This window comes from Callospermophilus lateralis, chromosome 7, assembly GCF_048772815.1.
Source record: "Callospermophilus lateralis isolate mCalLat2 chromosome 7, mCalLat2.hap1, whole genome shotgun sequence".
Classification (NCBI taxonomy): Eukaryota; Metazoa; Chordata; class Mammalia; order Rodentia; family Sciuridae; genus Callospermophilus; species Callospermophilus lateralis.
Window position 1 is genome coordinate 4,223,671 of NC_135311.1, and position 15,625 is coordinate 4,239,295.

The window sequence follows — 15,625 nt, forward strand, 5'->3', positions numbered from 1 at the left end:
AGATTCCCCCAGAAAACCTGGAATGGAACCACCATTTGACCCAAGTTATCTCACTCTTCAGTATACCCAAAGGACTTAAAATCAGCACACTAGTGACACAGCCACATCCATGTTTATACCAGCTCAAATCGCAAAGCTATGGAGCCAACCTAGGTGCCCTTCAGCGATGAATGGATAAAGAAAATGTGGTATTTATGCAAATATTGACTGCAACTTTACAGAGATGCATTTGAGGACAAGCTGCTAAAGTGACCTGCAGAATCTGCAGGAGGAAGTCTCTATGGACAAAGTGACTCTTGAGCTTGATTTGAAGGAAGAGGTCCTGAGCCCCTCATCTTACCAATGAAGGAGGGCCCAGAGAAAGGGAGTGTCTGGCCAGAGGTTACGTCGTGGATCCTGATGGCTGCCTTAGCTGGGCTACTTTGCCACTTACCTGCTGCTGCCACCCAAAGCCTCGACTTATTTGGCTCTAAGTCAAAGGAAACAACCCAAACATAGCTTCTGGGGCATCAGGAGGCGTCCCTGATGAAAACAGCCGTGAATTCATGTACTGATCCGGAGACCTTGTAAAAGCTCTTCCACAAAGGCCGCGTGGGCGGGTGCTCTTTACTAGCCCTGTGAGGGCGGAACTGTCTTCTAAAGATGGAGGGCAGGTCTGAAAGGAGAAAGTCCTGTGTCTGCCTCTAGCCCAGCGGAACACACAGACGCCAGCCTCCTCCTTAAAAGCAAACCACCTGTTGAAAGAAATTCTAGTGGTTTTAAAAAAGCATGTTTTTTCCTGGCCATAAAAGTAATGCATCATGTTCATAATAGAAAAGATGGAAAATACAGGAAATATAAAGAAAAAAGCAAAAATATCTTGCAGTTTCACTATTCGGACTTAACAAGTCACTGCTAACATTTGGCTTATGGCCTTTTGGGTGTTTCATTTATGTACGTATACTTACGTACGTATGTATGTATGTATGTACATATGTGTTGCATTAATGTGTCTGTGTATGTGTATGTGAATGTCCCATGTCTTTTTATTATGGTAAAACATATACAGCATGAAATTTACCATTTTAACCATTTTAAACTGTTTTGTCAGTGAGTTAATTGTCTATCTGAAAAGTCTACATAGAAAATTGTCATTTGGCTTAGTTCTCAGCCACCTGCTCCTAAGCTCAGAGGACACTTGCCTTCTTTTGTGCCACCTACTCTTTCTTCTGGGCAAGGGGCATTTGGGGTGGTTCTACCCTTCCTTATCACTTTTCTCTTGGGCTTCTCCTCATAGACTGGATCCTTTTGTATAAGCAGCATGAGCTTTCTTACACAACTCCTCCATGCTTGGAGTTACATTGATGCCTACCCACCGTGTGTTTGTGTGTGTGTGTGTGTCTGTGGTACTGGGGATCAAACTCAGGGGTGCTCTGTCACTGAGCACTGATGGGTGCTCACACCCCCACCCTTTTTTTATTTTTTTATTTTGAGACACAGTCTTGCTAAGTTGCCAAGACTGACCTCTAACCTGCAAAACTCCTGCCTCAGCCTCCTGAGCTACTGGAATTGCAGGTACCCACCTCCATGCCCACATGACATCTTCCTTTAGATTCTGAGGGAATTGTTTCTTATGAGCATCTTCATCTTCTTCCATTAAGTAACACACATAATCTGCAAAGTTCTGACTCATAATGTGCTTACAATGTACTTCTACACTGAGTTCCTGCTTTCAGAATCATATCCAGGGAATCATTTAGTATTATGAGGGGTAGACAAGCCTCCATCCACAGATCTCCTCTGGGTTCCGAAAACGTCATTGCCAGCAGCAATCCTGACACAGTGGATCCCAACAGCAAACGAAGGCACCAGGTTGACCATCATGCTTTCTGTGTTATATTTCTCTCTGGTCATCTCCACTTGGCCTTTCATAGGTCTTCTCCATGTCAAACCTACTGAGAGGCCTGCAGGCCAGCAGAAGGCCAGTATAATATGCTGCACCATAATTTGTCAGTCCAACTTTCATACCATATTCTGGTAACTCGTGGGCATGTGCCATATAAACTATCATATCCCTTTTAATATAGGCATAAGAAATACGACAGTGATATCTCTGCTGGTTACATGGATGATCATCCTGCATCTGAGTGTGTAGTACTTTTATCCAGAATCAGTGAGTATTTCCACACGTAGTGATTGGTTTTAACCTTGTCTTCTTCTGAATTTCACTTGGTATCTCTTCAAGTAGGCCTTATTCTTGCCATATGATGGCAGGGCTCAACACAGACCTACATGGTGGGTAGGCACCATTTGAACCATTTTAGTTGTCCAGTTCTGTGCATTAAGTGCCTCCATGTTGTGACCGTCACCACCATTTGTCTTCAGAATTTATCTTTCCAAACTGAGCTCTGTGCTCATCTAATAGAAGCTTCTCATTGATCCCTTCTCCCAGCATCAGAAACTTCCAATCTACTTTCTCTATGAATTTGACCATTCTAGGTACTTCATGTAAATGAAATCATACACACAGTATTTGTCCTTTTGTGACTAACCTGTTTCATTTAGCATAGTATACTGTGGTCCATCCACATCATAGCATGCTTCAGAATTGCCTTCCTTTTTAAGGTTGAATAATATTCCATTATATTTACATACCACATTTTCCTTATTGTTTCACCCACTGGTGGAACTTAGCTACTTGTAACTTCTGGCTGTGCATAATGTAGCTGTGAAAATCTAGTCCCTGCATGTTTTCTTTTGTGAAATTGCTAGATCACATGATAATTCTGTGTTTTATGTAATATACTGTTTAAATTTGATAGTTTACTCAAGTTTGTATCATATTGTGAACATTTATCAATGATATAAACTCTTAAACAGAATTTTTTAAAAAAATATTTTTAGTTGTAGAAGGATCGTTATTTAATTAATTTATTTATTTGTGGTGCTAAGAATTGAACCCAGTGCCTCACACATGCCAGGCAAGTGCTCTATCATTGAGCCACAATCCCAGCCCTCTCTTAAACAAAATTTTTAATGACTGTCTAATATTTGCTCCATTATTTTAGCATCCTATTCTTGAATATTTTGATTGCTCCCACATTTCCACCACTACAACACTGTAATGACCATCCTATATACAAATCTTTGATAATATCTTTTTTATATGATAAATTCCTACAAGTGAAATTATTATATCAAAAAGTATGAATATTTTAAAGCTCTTGATGTATATTAATAAATTTCTTTTCATATAGTGTGTTCTAATTTACTACCTTATTCCCATTTCTCAAAAAACAACAACTCTTTTTTTTTTCCAACCTGGGGTCCCAGATAACTGTTCTACCAAGAACATATTTCTGTCCCTATGTTCCCACAAACCTTATCAGCTTGAGATTGTAGATAGAAGAAGCAGAATAAAAGGAGGATTTGGGAAGTTTTATTAAAGGAAAATAATAGAAACTGGCAGTTTCTTGTGTGGAGAAGTATATTGGTAGGGTAATAGGACTAGGTGCAGCCGGGAGAAGGGAGAATGTGGGGCACCAACATTTATTGAGCACCTCTGCATGTAAATTGCGTCCAGTGTACTATCGATCTCCTAACCTAAGGGAGCTGTTTTGATCTTCATTATGTAGTGAGGAAAAGAAGCACAGAAAGAGGCTCCGGTTCCAAGTTGCACAGACCATAGTTTGCCGAGCCAGGAGTCAATCCAGGTCTGCTGACACTCTGATACCAGGACTGGTGCAGTGTCTTTCCACTTCGTCATGACGTTCTCAAGAGGTGATCAGCACCCTGAGATACAGGAGGGACAAAAGGTTTCAAGGTGGAAACAAAAGATCTAGGCACATATATAGGTGAATTTTATTATTCGTTTCTGGATCTGGGGAGACGTGAGGGTTGCCTCGCTACGTAGGGATGATAAAAGGTGCCTCTGTTTGGTGAATGGTCAGGTTCGCCCTGAAGAAGTGTAGGCTTATCATTTGTGGCATGCTACTGAACTAGATAAGCTGACTGATTTCAACAGGTACCACAGATCTCAGCAGAGTCACCTGCAGGCCCCTATCCACCTAGGAGGGGTGCTTATGTAAGGGCGTAGAGCAGAGAGATCAACAAATTAATCTGATAGCAAAACCCTCAAGAGGGGGCAGAAGACCAGAACCAGTTAAGTGAGAAAGACTTGGTCATGGGTGGAAAAAAATAAAAATCTGTGGTTTACCTCAGATTACTGATCAATGTTTAATTTGGGGATAACTAATACCCAAAGTTATGTGAAGGTGTGACAGCTTTTCATTGATTGTGAGTAATGGTATAATTATATTTTACGACACCAATTTGTTTGTCATAAGACAAATTCCTCCACAGTAGGCATGCCTACTGATCTTATCACAAAACAATAGCTGATGATTAGAGCGCTGAGTTCCTGCCTGGTTTATCATGGAAAATGGGAGTCGGCAACTATGTGTTTGTTGAGTGGTAGGCAGAGGAAAGGATCCCCCGTGAAATGACAGATGGTGCTTTGGGAGGGGGAGCCTGTGGCTCTGGTGAGCAGATTGCCATTGCAAACACCAGAGAATGTGGCCCAGACAACTCTCCTCGGGATTCATGGTGGTTATAGTGGAGCCATCAGGAAAGATAGCAATCTAATATTAGTCTCTATACTGATCAGCAGATAGCATAGCATTTTTATTACTGGTGTTTATTTTATTATGTGGGATTGGGATTAAAAAATAAGGTAGATTTCAGTCGAAGTATAGGAATTTTCCTCCATGGATGGTGACTTTTTCTTGGAACAAAAAACTAGAACCTAAATGATAAAATGCATCATAAAACAACAACAACAAAGATTGTTCTCATCACTGTGGCCCAGATTGTTGTAGTTCGTTAGACGTTTGTCTCTAAGTCAGATGCAGTCATTGCAAATGGTTGCCTTTGTCTTCTCCTGGCCCACATACCCTCCATTCCTCTCCCTGAGTCCTGTGGAAAAATACCAGTTAGAGATTAGCTACCTTGCTGCTTCTTTTTTTAAAATATTTTTTTAGTTGTAGATCTTTATTTTATTTATTCATTTGTATGTGGTGCTGAGGATAGAACCCAGTGCCTCATGCATGCTAAGCAAGTGCTCTGCCACTGAGCCACAACCCCAGCCCCCCTTGCTGCTTCTTATCCAACAGTCTTATGATCTTCAGGGGGAGAAGGGTCAACAGTGAGAAACTGTTTTAATCCCTGACAGACAGGACAAGGACTTTGGAGAAAAAGGGCCAAAGTAGGTGTTACATCTTTACTTCAGAATAACACTGATTCATCCCTAATTCCTTTTTTATTCCTGATTCTGAAGTTTTCTTTGAGATGGAAATCCCCTCAGATAATCTATGGTCACAGCAGCTGCTAAAAGCTGCAGTTATCCTCCTAGGAGGAAAGGTCAGCCTGTGAGAGTGGTCCACACTGACCAAGGGCTCTCCACTTCTCTTTCTTCTTCAAGCATTCTTTGCTTTTATGTTTGGTGGTCTTCAAGAAAGCATCATGCCTTCAACGTTTGTTGAGGGCTTACCATGCCATACGCCAGGCATTAAATATGTGAATTTTTCTATCCTTGCACATACCTATGTGGAGACACCATTATTTTCTCCACTTCAGAGCTAATTAAGACAAGTATCTTGATCAAGGGCACACTTCTTGTAAGGTGCACAACTGAGGTGAACCCTGGTAACCTTGCTCACTAATAAAACAGTCCTAACCAACAGATTCTACTGATGTGGACTACTCTAAATTACTGAAAATAATCCATTAAAGCTATTTTATCATGAACCATGGTCATATATCTTTGTGTAATATATGTATGTTTATACATGTACATATAATTTGCATACAGGTATAATTTATATATTTTACAGATATATGATGTAGATATTGGTGTATAAATTTGCACATATAGTTATTCATTTTTGTATTTTGTCCTTCTAGACCCTCCTCTGTATGTAAATTACCATATAAATCTCTACAAAAATTAAAGAATGATGGTTATTTCTGGGTAATAGTATTATTGATTTTTTGCATTCATCTCTTTGTTGCTTCTTTTATTATTTTTCTGTGATAAACACATTAGGTTTGTAAGTAAATTTGTGTCTCATTGTATGGAACATTTAAAAGCATGTATTAGAAGAGTTCCTGCCTGCTCAGCACAAGATTATACAGAGCTCAGGCCAAACACTGGGTCTGACATAGCGTCTGGCTGTCTGGTTACCTAACTGTACTTTTCTTTTCCAGATAGACTAGAGACTTCTAATGCATGTGTTATTGTGTTGGCCCCCAGGACACTTCTCCAAGAAGTATTCCTCTTACAGGTGGCCCCACTACATCACTTTGATAAAGTTTCTAGAGAATCCCTAGATAAACTGGAACCAGTGTCTACTTCATATTTTATCCAGAATCATGGGCCCCAAAACTGCCTCAAATTCCTGCTGACACCATGGAACAGCGAGCCTCTTACCTGGAGAGACGTTCAGTGCTGTGAAAAGGAGGTTCAGAGGCCCCTTTCAGCCTTGATGGGTGGGAGGTGGTGCTACCTTGAAAGTCTAGCCTTGTCAGCACCTCTGTAAGAAATGGGCCTTGTGGACCAGCAAGCCTTTCACCACACCTACAGACAATAGAGGCAAAGCCATTTGGATGATCTAGTTTCTTAGATTTTTTCCCCTCTGTTAATTTGGAAACATTTTAAGAACAGGATGTGCACTCTCCAGCCCAAACCCTGTTCTCCTTGTAGAGAGGTAGCAAAGGGACCCACCATTTATTATCTGTAGCTCATATATCAGTGGGGAACACTGAGAATGTGACACACGGAGCTGAGTGGCTTGTGTCAGGGTTGGAAGATGAACCCAGTGTTTCCAGGAATTGCCAGGACAGGACAGGCCATACCTTGGGTCTCGACCCCTCTCCATGAAAAATATTCAAACTGCCACTCTCTGGTTGAAGAGGGAGAACCGTGAGATGTCCACCTCCCTGCCTCTCTGTGGGACTGCACCAGACATGTGCGTTCCCAGATAAGGTAATCAGGCAGTGGAACCCAGTCCCTGGCAAATACCGGAAGCTATGTGCTAATGAGAGTGGATCTATGAAGGACCGCTCCTAAACACAGAAACACATACCGTCAACCGGGGGTCCGTGAAGCCTGGGCTTGGTCACTTCCTGTACTTCCTCTGGGTGCTGCTGTGCCACCACCACACTACTGAGCCTGCCCCATGTTGGATTAACAGTTTCCTGTTCCCTAAAAAGCACTTTTCCTCCAGGAGGTTTTTTTGGCGGCATCAGTCGTGACCGTCACCAGGGGGCAGCAGCACGATGCTCTGTAGAAATGGGAAGCTCCCTGGTTTGCCTCTGGAGTGAGGCTTTCCCCCCATGCCTGGGAACAGGACTTCAGACATCGTGGCCAGTGTGACTGGGGCTTAGGAACTTCACAAGGGTCAACAAAGATGTATGAATCAAAAATAAATAGCTATTATTCTATAGGTATCCAAAATTTTTACAAATGTGCAAAATAAAAATAAACATTTAAAATCCCTAGAAATAAAACTTTGTAAGTTTCATTTCTTGTTAAATTTAGTATTAATGGAATCTTTTATTTGATTAGAAACTTTTAATATAGATTTCTTTTTTCCCTCTCAAGTGTGTGCTCTGTAACTGCAAGGATCACATTTATAGTCAAATCAGATACTACTTACATCCAAATAATTTTAAAAAGAAAATTATAAAAATCTTTCAAAATATTCTCAGCAAAAATTCTATTTCAGTGGCATGTAAGTACATTTTATTGTGTTTGATATGAAAGAGAAATGTTAGAGTTCACCTCGGGGCTATATATAAACACTTCATTCCCATCGAGTCTCTATTTTTCCTTTTGACTCTCAACTAACATGCATATTGTTTGAAAGAAACACATATATGTTGACACTAAAAGTTCAAGGGAGGGGTCAGTAAATCCCAAAAGGATATGAGGGGTGAGGGATGACCTGGGGTGGAAGAGTCTGGGTTACCTTGGGGAATGCAGAAGCTTAGGAAGAACCCCACTTTAGGCCCGAGACTCTGAACTACTGTGACGGTAGATTCTTCCTGAGTTTGAGTCTCATATCTGCTAAGCCCAAAGATTAGGATTGTCATTCATAAATGAGTCCAATCCATCTGTTTATAGCAAGAAATACAATGGATGAAAGGACTGGTAACTCATAACCCCCTTTCCATTCCTGGAAATTCCCTAAGAACAGGGTTCCAGAGAGTGGTGTTTTCTCCAAGGCGTACCTGGGCTCCATTTTTTCATGGTAAGAATCACCCATTGAGTATGGAGATGGGGGTTGGAGGACCAACTGTCTGACTTTCAACCCCTTTGGTAGATCCTCAAGCTCTCGGGTGCCCTTTCTGCTCTGTGAGGTGTGACTTGACACTGAGTTGATATTCAGAGGACCTAGATTTAGTCCTAGCTCTGCTCCTTTCTAACAGCAGGACTTTGGGCAACACTAAAGAAAACTTGATTTTCTCATTTGCCATGAGCTTGATTATATCTAACTCCACATAGTCTCAAGTCCATAAGGATATTAACTTATATTAATTTTATTAATTCTTCCTTTTGTTTTTGTTTCATTTTCATTGTAGGTATTTTTCTAACTTTTCAATCGATACTTATATGTCTTGTTTAGTTGTTACTTTCAAAAAGTTCCACAATTTCACTTTCTAGTCATCTCCTTTTATCCAAGAGTTGATTAATAGTACGTATATGTGTTGTTAATTTCCACCAATAACTGATACCACAGATTTGGAGATACTCATCAATATCGCATGTGCTGCCTGTAAGAATCCTATTTGCTTTATTCCTGAATAATGCAGAATGAGGATATTTTTTATTTGCATCTTAGTATTGAATATTTTATAAGTAGTTCTTATTGTTAGGTTACTGTGTGGTTGGATAGAACCTCACATATGAGTTCTAAGAATATGTGCATGTGTATATCATTCTATCTATATGCATATGTATATACGTACATACACTGTGAAGGGATTGTGTGTATGTAGCTTTTTTCTGCAATATCTTTTTTTTCCTTTGTAGTACTGAGGATCAAATCCAGGACCTTGTACATGTTAGGTAAGCACTCTACCATTGAGGTACATCTCTAGCCCTGGAATATCTTTTGATATTGAGGGAGGTTTATGTTTTTATTCTATCTTTACTTACCATTATAGTATATATTTATGTAGCATGTATCTTGTACCCCCCCTTTGTATTTTGTCTGTTCATTCCCTATTCTAATTAATAATGACATTTTCTAGAATCCTTCACCCTCCCCTCATCTAATTTGAAGTGATATTCTTTTATTCCCAATTTTTCCTTAAAGTATATACTTACATAAGACAATCAGTGAGCTTACTCCATTTTCCATACACTTTCCCCTTCTATAATCATTTTTGTTAACTATATCATTCTATATATTCAGAGCACATAACATTAAATGCTGTTCTGTCACCTTGTCCATATTATTTAGTCTCAGATCTTAAGTTAGATATATTTAAGTGTGTATAATTCAAAAGCTTCTTCTGTGATTCTGTGTGTGTGTGTGTGTGTGTGTGAATGCATGTCTCTTCTTCAAGATTCTCCAGGAAGAGCTTAAGGCAGGGGTATTCCCTGAGCCTGCAAGTTCTTTGCTGTTCATCTTTGGCCTATTTATTATTTAATTATTTATTTATTTTTAAAAGATATAGATTATTTATTTGAACTTGTTTTTAACCTTTATTTTATTTATTAATTTTTGTGTGGTGCTGAGGCTCAAACCCAGTGCCTCACACATGCTAGGCAAGTGCTCTACCACTGAGTCACAGCCCCAGCCTGGCCTTTATATTTAGAGGCCAGTTTGGGGGGATATAAAATCAGCTTGTCCTCACCTTTTATGCATGATTATCCCCTTACTATTCTGGCTTCAGCTCTAGGTTTGTGTTTTTGTTTGTTTGTTTTTGAGACATGGTCTTGTTGCCCAGGATGTCTACAAACTTGTGATCCTTCTGTCTCAGCCTCCTGAATCACTGGGATCACAGGCCTGCACCACCCTGGCCTGGCTCAGCTCTAGGTTTTTGTTTTCTGTGTTAATTTTCTCTTGCTGCTGAAACAAATTACTCCAAACTTAGTGGCTTGAAACTATACACATTTTATTCTCTTCCAACCCTAGAGATCAGAAGTCTAAAATCCAGGTGCTGGATGTGCTGTGTTCCTTCTGGGGGCTCTGGGGGGGAAATGCCTTGTCTTTTCCACATTCCTTGGCTCCTAGCACATGGCTCCAACTGCTCGTTCATTCCATGTGTCCTTTTATTGAGTCGCTCTTACAAAGAGCCTTGTGATTATATTGAGCTCAGCCATATAATCAAGACTTATCTCGCTAGCGCCAGATCCTCAACACAATCACATTTGAAAGCCCCTTTTGCCATAAGGCAGCGTGTTCACAGGTTCCTGGGATTAGGAGACATTTTTGGAGGTAGTTTTTCAGCCTCCCACATTTTGTTTTCTCCTTAGAGATTTTCCTTACTTCCCAAGAACCAAGAACACAGTGAGAAATATGCCTCATTCAAGATCTATTTATTTCCTTGTGGGAGAAGCGCTTTCGGAGTGCCTAAACGTCTGTACCGCCAGAAGCACACATTCCCATGAGAAGTCTTAAACAGTATTCGTAGGTTTTGCTCTAAACCTTAGGAATCAGCCTCTCCAGGGTTAGGTTTAAAAATCTTAATTTGCAAAAATGTTTCCTCTGGTTCTACCCATAACTTATTCATTTCGAGTGGGTGAAGCATCATGAGAGGTCGGAGCCGAGGCTGAGGGGAATGTGGGGAAGAGAAGCTCGGGGACTCTGGCTTCTGGCTCAGCCCCTGATAACCATGCCTTCTGCCATTTCTCCTGCAGAGCTGCTGGACCTTCCATCGAGTCAGCCGTCCTGTGTGACCACACAGGTGAACAGAGACTTCATGCTCTAGAATTAGAGACAGGGAAAGACTGGGAATAAGTTAAGGGCGATCCCAAAAAGTACGTCTGGAGGAAGTCTTCCCTGGTCCCCTCTACCAAGGGTCAAGTATGACATCTCCTCACTTTGAATCTTTCTCGCTCTGAGAAGGTCATACAATGTTTTCTCAGAATTACATCATAACCCTGTAGCCCTTAGCCTGTCACATCAACAGAAGACAACTGAGTAAGACACAGAAATCAATTAAGGAGATTTTATTGATGCACTCGGATGGGTGGGGCAGTGGACAGAGAGTGGAGACAGAAGTAGCTCTGAGAACCCTGCGAGATGGGGGAGTTCGGCACAGAGGGAGGGCCTGCTCCGGGCATCTCTGCTCCTGAGAAAGTCCACAGAGCAAAGCAGCAGAAGAGGAGCTCAGGACAGAAAGCACCTGGCAGAAATGATGTGTTGGGAGAGACCTAAAAGGGAAGCACCGTGATTAGGAGCTGATGTCCAAGGACGTGCCCGTCGGCTGGCCAGGGCAGGACAGCAAACGGCTCTTCAGCAGGCTTCTGTCCTGGAAATCGGAGTCAGTCGGGAAGAGTCATGGCTTGCTGCCTTTGAAGTAGGAATACAGCGCCTTGGCTGTGACTCCCCGCTGCCTTCCTGGTTGGCCTGCGTCCGGGGCCTGTGACGACGGAGCACTGCTGTGCCGGCTGCCGTGGTCTTCAGTTCCCAACACCACCTCCCTTGTGTGGTCATCGACCCACTCTGCCCTAACCTCTGTGGGCTCGCTCTCCCCCGGCTCTCTGGTCACACTCGTGTGAGTGCCGCTCCCCTCCTGTCTTCCTGTCACAGTGTTTTCCCCAGTCTGAGTCTGTCCACCTGGCACGGACTCTCCTACCTCAGAGTGTGTCCATTTTTGACTACTGCCTGTGTGACTCTCAGCCTGGCACCTGCCCTGCTCTGTGGTCTGAGTGTGTGACCCTGCCTGTGTGGGGATTTGTCCTCCTGTCACAACCTGGCTGGTCTGGATCCTGTCCTGACCCTGCGTCTCCATCTGTCTGGTCTGGCCAGAGGAAGACCCCTGTGTCTGGATGCCAGTACTTCCTGTGTGATGGCTGCTGTCCTGTCCCACGGTCTGGCTGTGTGTCTGGCTGTGTGACCCTGCCTGTGTCGGGATTTGTCCTCCTGTCACAACCTGGCTGGTCTGGATCCTGTCCTGACCCTGTGTCTCCGTCTGCCTGGTCTGGCCAGAGAAAGACCCCTGTGTCTGGATGCCAGTACTTCCTGTGTGATGGCTGCTGTCCTGTCCCACGGTCTGGCTGTGTGTCTGGCTGTGTGACCCTGCCTGTGTCGGGATTTGTCCTCCTGTCACAACCTGGCTGGTCTGGATCCTGTCCTGACCCTGTGTCTCCGTCTGCCTGGTCTGGCCAGAGAAAGACCCCTGTGTCTGGATGCCAGTACTTCCTGTCTGATGGCTGCTGTCCTGTCCCACGGTCTGGCTGTGTGTCTGGCTGTGTGACCCTGCCTGTGTCGGGGTTTGTCCTCCTGTCACAACCTGGCTGGTCTGGATCCTGTCCTGACCCTGCGTCTCCGTCTGCCTGGTCTGGCCAGAGGAAGACCCCTGTGTCTGGATGCCAGTACTTCCTGTGTGATGGCTGCTTTCCTGTCCCACGGTCTGGCTGTGTGTCTGGGTGTGTGACCCTGTCTGTGTCGGGATTTGTCCTCCTGTCACAACCTGGCTGGTCTGGATCCTGTCCTGACCCTGTGTCTCCGTCTGCCTGGTCTGGCCAGAGAAAGACCCCTGTGTCTGGATGCCAGTACTTCCTGTGTGATGGCTGCTTTCCTGTCCCACGGTCTGGCTGTGTGTCTGGGTGTGTGACCCTGTCTGTGTCGGGATTTGTCCTCCTGTCACAACCTGGCTGGTCTGGATCCTGTGCTGACCCTGCGTCTCCGTCTGTCTGGTCTGGCCAGAGAAAGACCCCTGTGTCTGGGTGCTGATACTTCCTGTCTGATGGCTGCTGTCCTGTCCCACGGTCTGGCTGTGTGACCCTGCCTGTGTCGGGATTTGTCCTCCTGTCACAACCTGGCTGGTCTGGATCCTGTCCTGACCCTGCGTCTCCGTCTGTCTGGTCTGGCCAGAGAAAGACCCCTGTGTCTGGGTGCTGATACTTCCTGTCTGATGGCTGCTGTCCTGACCCACGGTCTGGCTGTGTATCTGAGTGTGTGACCCTGCCTGTGTCGGGATTTGTCCTCCTGTCATAACCTGGCTGGTCTGGATCCTGACCTGACCCTGCGTCTCCGTCTGCCTGGTCTGGCCAGAGGAAGACCCCTGTGTCTGGGTGCTGATACTTCCTGTGTGATGGCTGCTGTCTTGCTGCCCAGCCTGGGTGGCACCTGTCTGGGTCTGAGCTGCAGGTCCAGTCACAACCGCACCTGTCTGTTCACTGGTCTTCAGTTGTCTCTCTGACCCCCTGTCCTCTACTTTTGGGGTCTGCTCCACATAGTCTGCTCCTTGCGTCTGCTGACTCCCCCTCTCCTGCCTCTGGGACTCGGCCTGCCTGTCATGGCTGCTGACCTGTGCAGAACTGGTGTCCTGGCCCTGGGTCCGAGTCCCAGTCCCGCCCTGGCCTCTGGAAGCCTGCTGGCTCTGTGCATGCCTGCTTGCCTCTTGATGTTGTCCCTGCCCATCGCTTCCGACTTCGGAGCCACTTCTCTGACATTGCCCCAGCTCTTTTGAAGACCCAGAGTGTTCGTTTCCAGACTCTCGAGAACTGCAAGCACCCCCAGGACTCTGGTTCAGGGTCTTAAAACAGGCCTGGGCAACTTTAAACACCAAAACCAGGAATTCCTTGAATTCCACAGTCCCCGTGTGGTCCTCATCCAGCAGGCGCAGGACTTCATCCACAGTGGCTGCATCGTGGGGTCTCTGGAAACCAGACGAGGACAAGTCAGCATCCCTCCTCTCAGGAAGATGTGGTTAGGACGGGTGGCCCAGCTGCTAGGCTTCCCAGCCCTGCAGACTAGCAGCCCACCCTCTAGCTCTGCACACATTTCGCTCTAGCAGCGTTAATATTTATCTGCCTCTACCTTTTTTAGTCCTGTCTCTCTACTTCATGTGCAAGCACCTTTTATTTTGTATCCTCTGTATCTGGTACAGTTTCTGGCCTTCAGAATAATTGGGTAAAGCTGTATTGAAGAATGAATGCATGTGTTCATGGTGCAACTGTTTGGGCTCTCGGGATGATTTGGGGGTGGGGGCTGTCCTTGGAACCTTGCCTCTGTTACAGAGGCTGGATTCTCTATAGCAAGCCCCATGCAAAGAAAGGTTAGCAGGAACCTGACCCCATGGGAGTTCTGAGAGCTCCTCACAGAGGCTCAAATGTTTCACCAAGGTGGGGTGTGATGGCGGGAGGGGGCGCGTTCAGAAGGACCATAGGCTGCTCTGAGCATGCAGAGGCAACAGCTGTGCCCACAATCCCTTGTCCCCAAGGACTGCATTGTCCTGATTGCTTTAGATTCAACATAAGGCCCTGGTTCTGATTTGTTGGGTAGAGGCTGCCTCCACCCGTTTATAACCCATGCTCCAAAATCTCACTTCTGATGTGAGCGGTGAGCTGATTTTTTGAATGACTTCTTTGTGCAAGATACAGAACTCTGTTCCTAGTGAAGGCCTAATGGATGATCAAATTTCAGATAGGCGTGAGAAGCGTTAAGACTAGCAAGTTTAGGATGCAGAAAGCAGCAATCATCTTCTTTTCTAGAACATTTCAAGTCTCTTTCTTTTTTGAGCTGCCCCTTTAGTGTCCTTTTACCTTGTCTTCAAGTTAGAATTAACTAACACCAAGAACCAGGACCAAGAACTTTGTCCTTCTCTAAGGACCAGGGCCTGTCCACCCCCATGACTTTCTCTTGCTCTTTTTTCCTGCCCCAACAACTGCCCTCAGTACTGGCAGGCCTTGATTTACTTGCTGCCTCCTTGAATCCCCCAGCAAAGCTTCTGCAGGCAAGGTCACTCTCTATGTCCCTCCCGGGCTCAGCCATCATACCACTATGACATCTGCAAACTCTTGCTCCAGGAGTCTCTTGAGCTCCCCTCGGGAGAGCACGGTGCAGTCGCCCTCCGTCCTGGCATAGCGCCCGAAGGCCTCAATGATCCCACTGATGTTTCTCAGTAACTGGGGCATCTTTGAGGTCAGACTGCAAAAGACAAAAAGCCCCTGTGAGGGGCCACAGCGCTTCAGTGTTTCCTGAGAGGTCTTGTGCCTCTCTGTGTGTGCTGCTTCCGTCTCTCTGCCCACCTTCCTCCTTCCCCATGGTGCATTTTAGGTATGGGCAGGAGGGCACACAGTGACTGGAGGCAAGACCTAAGTCAGCGTTTAAGTGCCAGCCCCGACACCTGCCTGTCATGTGAGCTGAGTCAAGCCGTTTCACCTCTCCATGCCTCCGCTTACTAATTGTGAATAAAGACCACTCTAGTACTTACTTTAGAGGGTTATTGTGAAGATTTAAAGAGATAATTCATTAAAAAAGCACCTGGCAGATGCCTGGCTTAGACTAAGTGCTAGCTATTAAATGTCATTATTGTTATTATATGCATATGCACATATATAATTTGTGTATATCTACATATGCACCACTGCTTACAAGGCATTTTTCTGTGCATCATCTCTTGTAAT

General features: G+C 44.6%; 2 protein-coding genes and 1 pseudogene across 2 annotated transcripts; all 3 read right to left on the reverse strand.

Annotated features, from left to right (window-relative positions):
* Positions 1-1,139: 1,139 nt before the first annotated feature.
* Positions 1,140-2,133, reverse strand: LOC143403950 (large ribosomal subunit protein uL18-like; annotated as a pseudogene).
* Positions 2,134-11,547: 9,414 nt separating this feature from the next.
* On the reverse strand, positions 11,548-15,133 carry LOC143404954 (cornulin-like). Its single transcript, XM_076863254.1, has 3 exons — positions 14,996-15,133; positions 12,963-13,875; positions 11,548-11,936 (listed from the first exon to the last, which is right to left on the reverse strand). The coding sequence occupies exons 1-3, from the start codon at positions 15,131-15,133 to the stop codon at positions 11,548-11,550; spliced, it is 1,440 nt and encodes a 479-aa protein (XP_076719369.1).
* LOC143403343 (uncharacterized) lies at positions 11,958-12,816 on the reverse strand (the record flags this gene model as incomplete). The annotated part of the gene is made up of 2 exons (XM_076861368.1): positions 11,958-12,012; positions 12,110-12,816. Coding segments are annotated over 2 exons (762 nt in total), but the record flags the coding sequence as incomplete, so codon positions are not given.
* Positions 15,134-15,625: the final 492 nt, after the last annotated feature.